General features: G+C 37.0%; 1 protein-coding gene across 1 annotated transcript in view; it reads right to left on the bottom strand.

Moving 5' to 3' along the window:
- Window positions 1-2,243: 2,243 nt before the first annotated feature.
- SLC16A10 (solute carrier family 16 member 10) overlaps window positions 2,244-13,396 on the bottom strand; it is a 67,069-nt gene continuing 55,916 nt past the window's right edge. The window contains exons 4-6 of the mRNA XM_084513603.1: window positions 11,483-11,626; window positions 8,697-8,925; window positions 2,244-7,508 (exon numbers count right to left, since the gene is read on the bottom strand). Of these exons, the coding sequence (XP_084369729.1) occupies window positions 7,273-7,508; window positions 8,697-8,925; window positions 11,483-11,626 (609 nt within the window). The 3' untranslated portion in view covers window positions 2,244-7,272. The remainder of the gene's footprint in view (window positions 7,509-8,696; window positions 8,926-11,482; window positions 11,627-13,396) is intronic.

Here is a 13,396-nt window from a genome sequence, read left to right as displayed (position 1 = left end):
GAAAACCCCTACTTTTTGTTGCCAGTTGCTCAGAATTGGTTGGACTTTACCTGTGTCTCACTGTCAACAGCAACCAAAGGTCCCCTTGGTGTTTATCGGGAGATTTAAAAGCCCTTTCTCGGGGAGTTCATCTGTGTGCATGGTTTTAAATTTCACATACACATCCCTTTCAGTAACACACCTCCTAACGAGGTGTGGTAGTCAAAGAGCACCTTACTTGCACCATTCTACTTTATTTTATGTAAAACTTGCATTTTTCCTGTGATCAAATCCAAGGGTTGGAAAACACTTCAATAAAACTATATTAAATTTCCAAATAGTTTAACAAAAAATAATAATAATAATAATTCTTTAGGAACCTCTGTTATAAGATAAAGTTACAAAATTGTTTGGTCTCCCTCTTCTGGGCAAACAAAAGTAACATTTAAGAGCAGACCTTTCAAAGGCCTTAAAGCACTTTCTTGCTGATAAAAGGTGACTCCTGCACTTGCCCAGCGGTCTGTTTGTGTGCTTCTCAGTGCAAAAGCAATTGAGAAACTAAGCCAAGCTTTAATGATCATTCTCATTATATCTGGGTGGTATGAGCATGCACTGAACACAGCAGATGATTTTTTTTAAAGTCTCTTTTTTATTTTTGGGGCTGACCTTCTCTAAAATTGATGTGACTTGCTCTCCCTGTGTTACTTTGTATGCCCTGAGTCAGACACAAAACAGTTGCCTTTTTTTTTTTTTAATCCGCATTAACATATAACTGAAACCAGACTCTTAAGACAACTCAGCATGAAAGGTCTCCTTGTCTTCTGTGTTGAATGTGTCATGTCATGCTCATAAAGCTTGCCAAGATGCACATACGTGTAGGGTCTCCTTCTAGCTTAAATTAAAATACTCTTGTATAAATCTTTGCTACTTGTCAAGAGTAGCTCACGGGCTTTTCAGATGTTTCTTCATTGCTGTTCAGCACGGAGGTGCTACTCTCAGAAAGGCTTTAAGGATTTGCCTCTCAGAGTAGGTGTTATTTTTAAGCCCCACAAACAACACCCCAAAAGATAATTCCGGGTTCAATGTGTCTGTTTTAGTTCCCCGAGCTGTTCAGGACAGAAATGTCCCGCACGTAACAGCCACTGTATGCAGGTCTTGGCAACCCAATGCCGTTTCTCCTGGCACTGGTAGTTAGCATGTTGCAGGCACAGCTCCAGCACAATAACCTGAAGGAGTGGATGCATGCATATATTAAAAAAATAATAATAATCTAGCTATGAGAAATAACCATGCAACATTTAAGTCTGGTTGCTCAAAGCCATGTTAATATTGTTGCAACCAGTGCAAAGTTCCTACACTGCTGAACCCCCGTTCATAGGCCCACGGGTAGAGCACTCCACATGAAAAATGTACCGAAATATTTGTAATGTATCCCATAAGGAGACCTCCCCAAAGAAACCTATTTGCCTTTTTTCAAGCTTACAAAGATGTTTTGTACCGTAAGGGCGTACAAACGGCAACAACACTCGTGCTCTTATCAGAAGACATCTTTTTCAAATTTTAGTTAGAAATACAAGCAGCCCAGAGCCTAAGCCAGAACAAATAGGAACATCTCTCCCGTATCATCGGGGGGAGACGCTGTTTATGTTTGGTAAAGAAAAGGAAACACTTGGCCCTGCTACCAAGGGAAGGTGAATGAACCCCTGGGATTTACTGAGGCTGTCGATGAGGAAATGCTTTGTACTGCCAAGGTAAGTCGAGGTGAAACTGGCGCTGGGCCAGCAAGTAATCAGAGGTTCGCTCAATTACACTCGCACTTCATGTAGCAAAACACACAGAGTTCTTTAAAACACCACTGGAGTTTGCTCTACCAGTTTCCCCACCCTTCCTCAATTTTCCTTCTGCCTTTTGTGAAGGCAACTGCTCTGCGTGTTTGACATTAAACCCCAGAATGTAAAATACAGTACATAGACTTTTTAGAAGCAGGTAATGCTGGAAAGCCAGTAGTTCAGGTTTATAAACCACAGCTCTTAAATTGGGTAGTCAGTGCAATTAGAAAGAAATGGGTTGCACAATATATTAATTTAGGGGCAAACGCGATGGAGACTTTCCAATCGGAATAAACGGTAACAAAAGCTGCAAGGGCTTTTTATACAGAAGTCTGCACCCGAGATTCAATATCAGAATATAACACAAAATTACTCCAAAAAAGCTTTTCAGGAGAACCAGACTAAAAATGATAGACACAGTAACAAACGGGACACTTAAGAACTATCATCTTTATTCTGAATAATTTGAGATTGATCGCAATTACTTTAGCACCATGAAAGACATTAGACACTTTTTTTTTTCTTTTTCTTTTCAAACCTTTCTAAGAAAGCAGAATTTTAAAGAATGGAGTTAAGGCTAGCAAAACGTGTATCCTTTATATCAAAAACAACATACAAAATATGACATCTATAAAGATACTTAAACATGTCAGTGTTATCAGTATTAGCACATGTTTTAGTATAAAATCACTCTAAGCATACATGGTTCTGAGACATTTAAAACGCTGACACCATCCAGAAAAGACTAAGGCATACCGAAAATATGCCGGTTAACGTTCCCAGAAGCCCACTCTGGAATTGCAAGGGCGCTATGCTTGTCAGCAGCGAAACGGGCAAGGGAAATTATTTTCTCAGCTGTCTCCCACGTTCCAGTGCTCCTGTCGTTAAATGCAGGATGGTTGCGTATGCCCTGGCCAAAACGTGTTGTGTTTATGTGTACGTACAGGCACGCAGATGCACTCGTTGTCAGGGGGCCAGATCTGACAGAAGCGTTGTGGTGTCCGAAATCTGCTTCTGTACCACCCCCGTGGTGGAGCCCCAGCCTGCCCGAGCTGCTCCAGCTGACCCCCAGGGATGATCCTAAGGATAGGGGTGTTCCTTCGTGTCCTCAGACACCTCCTTCAGGGCTGCAAGGAAGCATCTGCTGCCCCTCCGGCACGCACTTTCCGATGCAAGTAACTGAGCAGGGCATTTCTGCTTTGAAATGGTAGTGTCCGTATTTTATACATGAAGCACTCGTCTGGCATGTGTGAAAACTGCCCTTGCGTCCTTCTGAGTTGACTTGGCCTCATCCTTCACTTCACAGAAACTTGCCTGATCTATCAGGCTATGGCTACGCTAAGGTTTAATGCAGGGAAGAGGTCTGAGAACAGGGAGGCTGAAAAAGTGTGGCCCACACGCAACATGATGGGCATCGACTGAAAATCCAGTGTCTCCAAAGGGAATTTAGGAATGTTTATGACCAAAGTATGAAGAGCCAAAGGAGAAAAGTGGCAACTGATTACCTCACCTGATAGCAAATGTACCCCTACAGCTGGACCAGAGAACTCGTGGCTGTGTCATCTTTGACTTCACAGTTTAGGGAGGTCCATGAGTAGTCATTGGAGGAAAAGTTGGAAGAATTTTGAAATGTTAAAAAGGGTCTGGTTAAAAAAAAAAATCTATATAAGAGTACATTCATTTGAAATGAATATGTTCGATTGGTACTTCAACAGTCTTCAAATATGTAGCCAGAATAAATCCAACGATACTTTTTATAAATTATGCCTTGTGTATTGTTGCATAGCATACGTGTAGATGTAAATAAGAATCTGATGGTTTTTCAATATTTCAGACTCTTTGCTCAACGGATTTATTAGGATCTACAAGGATCTCGTGCCTTCTGAAGAGACATCACAAGAGTGAGTCTCTCATAAAACCAACCCCTGGCTCAAAATTAGTGTTGGTTTCAAGACCTGGAGCATTAAGTTACGGCAGAGTAGAGCTAGAAATTTCAGCACACTAACATCTTAAATGAACTTCTTTCTACCCATTTTTTATTGAAGCCTCCCCTGAAAATATTTTATGGTTAAAAGGAGGAAGATGATTCTGTTTATAGGATGGGGGAGCAATGTATACAAAACTATGAACTATTCTTAAGAGAAGGATACATCTGAAGCTTTGAATGATTTAAGGGTCTCTTTCGAACTAAAGTAGTATCTTGAGCTTAGAATCTATCCTGAACAAGATTAAATCTGACATAAATCGGGTCATCAAAGCATGAGTTCAAGTTTTTTATGACCAGGTTTTCACACCTAATTAAGTTTCATTACAAAAATCAATTTACATTTACTCAAAATTGACAATTCGGTGCTTTTCCACTTTTCAGAGTAACAAACATTTCTACATCACGCTGTCATTTTTTCTTAAGCATACTAAATAGATGCTATTTGTGTTGTGTTTTTTAAATTATTTTTTACTTTTTTTTTTTTTGAAAGGGGAGACAGGCTCATTTTTAAAACTTCAGGAGACACAGAATGCTATATATCTTTATACAAGTTTCTCAATGTTTAATTAGCCTCACTGCTAACAATCTGAACTTTATTTTAACTGCATCTTTCCTTATAGGACACAGTCCCCATGCTTGTGTCCAATACAGAGCTTTTTCTGTCGGACATCTCCCCCATAGATTTAAACTAGCAGTAAAGAAGCTAACAGAATTCTCATGCATTAACCTTTTTTTATGAACTTTTATGAAATTTCACATTTTTCTGAGGCCCTTCCAATTTCAGCATTGTTGTAAAACAAGCACTAGCATCAGAATGGCTTCATTACTCCAGCATCATCACACCAACATAACTTCATTAACCCTAACTCTGCATCCCTCTCCCCTGACACCCCAAGTTCACTAGCTGCTTTTAAACACCGTAGTAGTCACGCCTAAACAATTATTCACTGTGTCCTTTCCCTGGAGTCTTTTTTTTTTTTTTAATGCTGTTCATATTTATGAAAATAATTTACATTTTCAGTTACTCAGATATGAGCGTTTGGATTTTTATTTACAGGCATGTCCTTAAAGAGTCTGGCAATAATTAATCCATATTAATGTTGTGCTGTTTCTATATTGTTTATAAAACTTAACAGCAATTACTTTATGTTCTCTCCCAGACATTTTATATAGATACTACCAAGCACCAAGTCAGGAAGATGCCATAACTATGTCAAGATGTTTTGTCAAAATAATTTAAAATTGCATTAGTGCTAAAAAGCAGTCTTAGTTTTGGTTTAAAACCCACAGAGCTAAACATGTGAAATTTAAGACCTGTGATGAATAATTTTTCATAAAGCAATAGGAAACAAGAGACTTTTATCAACATCTTAATCACCATTTTTTGCATCGCCCACATAGAAGATAATACTGAATAAAACATTCTGCAGAAATACCCAGACAAGAACAGCATCGGCTGTTGTTATCATTTCTGTAATGAAGGCAGCACTTTGTAGTTTCTTTAATTAACAATACTATTAACATTTAGTGACATTTTTAGAAGTACATAGGACATGCAGAAGCAGCACAAGTCCCAGCAAACCTGAAGGGACCTCTGTTTAAGGACTGTTTTTTTTCCTACCTCCACATACCTCATTAACATTTTAAAATCCAGTTCCCTTCAGCCTTCCTCACGTGAGACAGGGATTGAAATTCTACAGTAAAAACAAGGTATCAGCTCTGGTCTGCAAAAATTAGGATGCTCTGCATGATTATATTTAAAGGACTTTGCGTTTTGATAGATGTAAACACTCAGTAATGGTACTGCTAACAGAATGTTTCGTATCCCACAAACGTACATGGGCTTTCTGAGCAGTTTCCTACAATGCTGGAAAAAGGGAAAAACAACAGAAATGGAAGGGATATTAAATGTTATAATTTTAAAACACTATCCCCCTGCGTAAAGAACAGGCATTGTCATTAAGAAAATGCATTTAAATGTGCATTTAGTCTTCAAGATCACATTTAGTTTACTCTGCTAGGGCACTTCTGAAGACGACGAAAATGGTCAGTGTTAAATGGACTTGAAGCAAAGAATATTTCAGTATTCCCACTGCGTTGCTGATCCATATCCACAAATAAACAATGGAACAACTTGGAAGTGTTTTATCTTAAACTGATGTTTTCATCTCAAAGTATCGTGCTTTCAAATATTTTTTCAGAGAAAGAGGTGTTCAGAAGTACACACGTGACAAATAATACATAATACCTAAGAATACAGAAGTAGTAGGGACATATTTTAGGATGGTAAGCAACAGATAGGACACGCAAAGACATTTCTTTACATTTGAATAAAATACGGAGCTGTATCCTACACACAACTGAACACAGCTGTAAAGACCCATAATAAAGCTGCATGTTCACTCAGTGCAAAAATCTTTAATTGTTGAATGTTGTTTTAATAGCTCATGTATATTTCCACATGTTAAAAACAACTTCATATTATTGCACTTAAGATGTATTCTTTAAAGCTGTCTGGTTTTTAAGAATAAAAAAAAAAAAAAAAAAAAAAAAAAAACTAAAAGGTACAATAGAATAATTTGAAATTTAGACTAATTCACAATACTGCTCCAAAGTACTGCTGTCAGTACAATTTCAGAACTATCAGGTATTCTGAGGTTTAGCGGAAAATAGATATATGTACACATACAATAGTATTGCATTAACAAAAAAAAAAAAAAAAAAAAAAAAAAGGTTTCAATGATCTATCATTCAGCAGCTTTACTTTTAAATGTGTTTGCATTCTGAGCTCAGTTTGTGCATATTCAAAACCTATTCCCATATGAAATTTCATCCTTGATGTTCTTTGTTGAGGCTACTGTGAAAAATACGAATCAATGCAAAAAACAGGTGAATGATTAAACTGAGCCAGCTGAGGTTTTTAGAGAAAATAAAACAGATGTTTAATAATTTAGCCTTGTAATGCAAAATGATTTCAGAAAGAGCTAAGGGAATCTAGAAGATGCATATTCATGTCCATGATATAGAATTATGAAAGACTGTAAAACAGCATGAGAAACTTCACAGATTAAGTCAGTTTTAAGAGCTACTACATATTCCAGTATAAAACACCCATGGGTGTGCCTGCATTGAGTGGACCATAAAAGTTACTGAATAATCCTGGGTCAGTGAACCAAAAACAGCTTCCACACTTCCAGAAATACATTCTGATGAATTAGAAAAATATTCTCTTCACACACAGAATCACTACGCATGTACACACTAACGCTACAAAACTTCAAATACCTTGAAAATGTGGCTTGAAATCAAACTCAACGACTCATCAAAAGAAGTCCAATGGTATAAAAGATTCTTAGAGCAGTTTTGCAATTTGAGCAATAGTTCAGAAGTCCTTTAGTATCATATAGTATCTTCAGCCAAAAAGTAGAAACATAGCTTTGGTAGAATAAAGTTATGCTGGTACAGGAAAAGAAAGCATCAAAAACCTGATTCCATTTCTTTGACTGTTTTTTCTGCAGCATCTGACACCAAAGTGCTTTCATTTTCCAGCATTTTCTCAGTAGTTTCTCCGTCAACAGTTTTTGCTCTTTCTTTTAACTTCTGCCGTTCGTGGACCCAGGGGATGATACATAAAATAGCTCCACCGATAAGGGGGGGGACTCCAGCCAGGTAGAATGCTACATCATAGGTACCTAGGTGATCACGAAGAAGACCTGCAAAGGCAGAGAATTACCACCAAAAAATGCTGGGGCCTTCGGAATACACAAAAATCGTGTCTCGTCTTTGGGTTCAGACATGTGAGGGTTGGCACAGATTATCATCATCACTATCCTGACTACCTGAAGGCCAAATATGGACGTAATGTTTGTAGAAAGGTATTTCAGAACTGATTCAAAGACTTCATGTAAAGAAGAATTCATAATGTAATCATTCAACTACTTAATTACCATCCACTGTTAAAAAACGTGTGTCATATTTCCTATTTGACAGTTATGCATTTCACCTTCTCCAACATTTTAGTCTTCTAATAATCTTTGAGAAATTCTCCCCTCTTTTACTAACAGTTGCCTTTGATCAAGTTGCCTCAATCTTGTTTTAGATACGCTGTACATATTGCATTCCTGGCAGCCTCTTATTTAAAAAGAAAAGTGTGGTTTTCAGCAATTCACTTGAATCGCCCTTTCGCAAAACTACTTCTATCAGTTAAATTCTATTTAAGTATTAATAGCTGAGATAGTATATACAGATCAGAAATGACCTAATCTATCCTGTTACAGCTTAATAATTCTGCTCTTTATAATGCTGCATAGGTCAGCTATGTCCTACTAAGAATCTGTCAGTAGCCCTCCAACACCTTAGAGTAAATTACGACCAGAAATCACTGATGGTAAATACTGTAGCTAAAAGTCATTCTCACCTCACAAAGAACTCCCAGTTTTCATCTTCAAAACTTGTATTTTGTCAAGCAGACTTCCCTTAAAGGATGCTTAGAAGAAGGAACTAAAGTGACCAGAACTTTTATGCTCACAGTTGTTTTTACAAGAGCAAATTTTTGAGTCCATTTAACTTTTAGAGATTCTAACTTGGAGTCCTTCTGTTACACAGTCAATACATAGGCTATCACTTAAACAGCATGGGAAGTGTCAGGTCCTAAATCCAACCTGAAAACCTGCATTTCTCTTGAGAGGAATGTTTTATCAAAGTATTTTTTATAAAAAAACATCTGAAGCAAACTTTTTTAAAGTGAATCAATAATCCACAAGCAGGAATTAAATTCATTATATATTCTGGGGCACAGACAGAAAAATCTTCCAACGTAGATGCACTGCAGATGACACAGGAACAGAAAATTTGGCAACCATAGAGGCATATTTACAGCTACAGACCATGTTTATTCTCACCTGCAATGGGTGGACCAACTGTCATAGGTATTGACATGAGTCCAAGGAGAAATCCTATGGCCTGGGAGACATCCTGAGCCCCAACGAGCTCAAAGGCAATAGGAGCCATAATGCAAATGAAGCACCCATCAAACAGGCCCATGAAGAGACAGACAGCAATGAGACCTCCAAAGACATGGCACAGTGGAATCATCATAGACATCAAGCCGATAAAGAAGAATGAGGCCACCTAAACGTAACCATGGAAAAATATAAAAACATACTGCATCAAACCAGCAAAAACAATGGGAATAGATGAGCCTCCTTGCACTCATAGTGAATCAAATTGTCTGCCCATATTTACATTAAGGTAAATAAGCATGGATTGCCACCATTACAAAGCAAAATAAAATGAACACTTCGAACTGTCATGACATGCGATCACAGAAATTCCAGCACTCGTTTCACGATTTTTCAAAATGCATTTGTAATAAACTATGCTGCGATGATTGTGTAAGGAAGGAATTTCCTGCATACCAACATCTCTTGGAAAGTTACTCTTCAATCCTTCCACAAACAAAAGCCACAAAACGTATTTAAAAAAAAAAAATCATACAACTATAACACTCTATAATTAGACACCTCACTGCTGTAATTTAAGCAACAATATCAGTATTATTAGGAGCAAAGACTTGATGGTGCTTATATTCACAGGTGGTACCTGGAAGTCTCATTTCAATTTTTCCACGCAGGCATCCTCTGTATTTCTGTTTATTCTTGTATATTTTTAATCTTCTCTTTAATCTTTATATTCTACAAACTTTATGATTATTATTTGTTTGAAGTAAATTAAAAGAATATAAATACGTCTTTCTACAAAATGAAACAAAAAATCATTCCAAATAAAATCAAGTATTTAAAGAAAAGCAAAAGCTTATGCGCACCCATATGTCGAGCACAGCAAACCAATGTCCCACCTAAATGCACAAACAGGTTTTCCACACAAGGCATAAGCATTAAAAGAAAACAAGGTCACTTGTCACTCCTAAACATCACAACTTTTTGAAGTTGACCAGATTAACTGTATTTTAATTATTCTAAGGTTAAACACAGCACTAAAACCAGAATCACTAAACTTTATCTGTAAGAGACAGAATATATAATTTTATTACTAAAGATACCATTTACAAAGCAAAATAGAGTGAAACAGCTCCTTAGGGAGTGCAGAAACAGAAGAAAGACGAAGGCTGGATTTACTGGATAGAGCTTTTAGAAGCTGTTCAACTATAACACAGTCAAGTTTGAAGAGAAAACAGAGATTTCACTTGCACTGGTCAAAATTCATTTTTAATAATTTTCACACAAGATAGGATAATGGTATGAATGGTTGGACAGCCCAGAATAACGCCTGCAGTGAAAATTCATTTTCCCTCCTAAAAATGCTTACTTGAAACAGAAGAGCTGAAGATGAAGAGGCAGTGAATAACCTAGCAAAAGTAAATGTGTTATTCCCATTTGAAACTAGGAGAAACCAGTGGTATGCAGAAGCATCAGAACTCATGCCCTAAATAAGTCCATGGCTTTTCAGTTGTAGCCATCCAACAAAAAGCATAAAAAAGCTTACGGAGATTTACTGCAAGTTTGATATGTATCTGATAAAAAGATCTGAAGGTATTTGTGCCTTGGAACACCTCAATGCCATCTTTTCACTTCTAAAACTTAATATTGAAATTTCCTATAAGTGTAAGAATGTGTACTGGGTCAATCTAAATGAATGAGATAAAGTCACAGTCTCCTTCATCAGGGAGTCTATACGTATGCAACCACGGCAACAAATACTTTTTCTTCAGAAAGTTGGTTCTTTCCCAAGAATTTTTGAGTAATGCAGTACAGATAATAGCCATTAGATGTCTCCCTTGTTATTCTTCATTTTATAAAAAAAAACAAAACAAAACAAAACATCAGAATAAGAACACCCAGTAGCTGATAACATGTAAGTTATTACCTAAAGCTTTTCCAAAAGTCTTAACTAAAACTGACACTTTAAAAAAAAAAAAATAAATAAATAAAAATAAAAATAAAAATAAAAATAAAAATAAAAATAAAAATAAAAATAAAAATAAAAATAAAAATAAAAATAAAAATAAAAATAAAAATAAAAAAATAAAGTGTTTATAAGTGCAGAGGGCAAGAAATGGGTATCCATCTTCATCCCCAAACCTCAGCATTTCCAGAAACTGAAGGAACTTTTACCTCTTCCATGCAACTCTTTTTGCAAGTAACCCACTTCATTCAGCAAAACTTCTCAGCTAAGCACCTCTAATATTCTCGTAGGCTGAATCAGCACATGCTATGCACAGAATATACTCTACACCAAATTATCACCTAATAAAGATCAAGAAAGAAGAACCAAAATCTTTAGTGGCAGAACATGAAGCAATCTTTCTGTACGCATCAAGCAGTTATAGGATAAAACAGGGAAAGCAGAATTCAGAGAATCATGAAAGGTTTTCCCACTCCCTTGCTAACGATTGCTAATTTCTGGCATTCCCAGATGAAAATTGTCAGTAGGTAGTAGCCATGTTTTCTTAACACTAAAAACAAAACCAGAAAGATCTAAAAGATTCATGAAGTTTACGCCAGAGGCCCCTAGTATCAAAAAACATGTTTTTTGCTACAGTGTTGAAATCTCTCAAATTTGAATCCTCAGTCAGTTAATTCTGTTTACTTAATGGTTCGTGCAACCAGAGCCTTCAGAATACTTTTTGTATATGTGTATATTCCTTCAAAACCATGTGAAGACATACCTGTAAATAAACTTTTTTCGCACCGGGAATATAATCGGCAACTCTGCCAAAAATCAATCGGCCAATTCCTGAAGTAATGCCCAGGCACAGCAGCAGCACTTCTTCTCGCACATTGTCACCAAATCTGTCTTTCACATGCTTCATCTGTTTAAAAAGAGGGTTGAGGAAATAAACAGGCTTTAGAACAAATAGGAAGAGAAAGCGTAGAAAACTTTGAGTTAAATAGAGGTGATCTGTGAACCTCAGACTTAAAATACGTCTACAAATGATCCAACTCGCTTATTCTACTGGGACGGGTTTTAAAATGTTTTTGCTGTACCAACTTACCAGTATTAAGTGCGATACAATAAAACCATCTGAGAATGTATTGTTGCTTTATTCACATTTTTAAAGGAACTTATTTCAAGAAAACAACAAGGCTAACACCCGCAAATTAAAGAGATCTCAAAAAGCATCGCCCCCAGGCACATTTAATATACCAGCAATAGATGCAACGTAATGCTGAATCCACAAATGATCCCTAGAACTGGGTGCGTCACTGGTTAGGTCATACTCTTGGGTCCAAGGGCGCCAAATGATCAATGAGCATCACCACAATCCTGTTTCGTGCATTCAGGCAGATACACCAAACTTGTAACAAAGTTCAGGGGAAGAGCACGAGGGAAATGGGCAAAGCGGCGGAGGCTGCAGGGGGGGGTCTCCCAGGCTGTCCATCCTGACATCGAGGGACAAGGAGGAAGAGGAGCAGGAACCACCAGCAGTGCCGAGCACAATGGCAAGCACTTGCAGGAGAGGGTGCGTTAACAGCAATAATAAATAGGGCAGATAAATAGGGCAGGCACAGGGGAAGAACCATTTAACAAGCCACTTTGACCTGCGGTCCTGCAAGTAGACCATCAAATACAGACGTGATGAATTACCAGCATCAGTAATTCTAACCTCTCAAGTCATGTAAAAGAAAAAAAAAAAAGAAGAAAAATCATAAGACTGGCTTGGTGGATTTGGATTTCTATTCCTTCTGGAGCACAAATAATAGCTTTTGTGGGCATTAAGGCACAATAATTTTAGATGGTATTTTGTTTTTCATTTTGTTTGGGTTTTGGTGGTTTGTTTGTTTATGTGTGGAGTTAAAACAGCCATGAAGACCAGAAACTAGCCATCGGACAGACTTTTGTGCAACCACTTTCTGAAACACTGTTGGGCAACACCAAATGCACCAAAGTGGGCACGAAGAGATGTAGAAATTATCTGCATAGACCTGTGATCGCTGTGCTCAGAACTAGTTCTGAGAAAGAAATTGTAGAGACTCAGAGGTAAGAAGTAATCTGAAGAAAGTGATTTTTAAGGCATGACGTGGTTACCTTGTCTCAAATGGTCTTCTGCAGGCTGACAGACCTGGCGAGCAAAAGCCACACAGCAATTTTTGTTACGAGTAATTCTGATTAAAATCACTTCAAACTAGAGAATCCTTATTCCCCTATCTATAATGTAAAACTAAAGTTTTAGGAAGTACTTCTAGGCTGAAATGCTCAGGATTCTCTTGTTAATACACCAGCAGAGCCATTTTTTTTTCAACATAAACATTTGCATCAAACATTTGGTTGATTTTCTTAAATATAAAATCAGTTGGTTTTTGTTTACTTATCAAGTAGTCTATTAAATCTAGTATTTATTTGTCTAATGTAATTGATTTTTGTTAGAAAGGAAGAAAAATAAGGGTTGTTTTGTTTTTAAGCATGAACTTGATTGCAAGATACTTTCGATTTCTATTTTTGAGGATTTTTTCTTTCTTTTTAAGACCCATTTAGAAACAGAATCTGATGAAGTTTTTTTTTCTGGAGTGATACTTAATATAAAAGATAAGCTGTTGTACTTGATGGTGTTCTGTCAAAGAGGAAAAGAAACACTGAATTT

The sequence above is a fragment of the Aythya ferina genome, assembly GCF_964211825.1.
Source record: "Aythya ferina genome assembly, chromosome: 3".
NCBI classification, from domain to species: domain Eukaryota; kingdom Metazoa; phylum Chordata; class Aves; order Anseriformes; family Anatidae; genus Aythya; species Aythya ferina.
The sequence above is the reverse complement of the archived record's forward strand: the minus strand, read 5'-3'. Positions and strand labels throughout refer to the sequence as shown.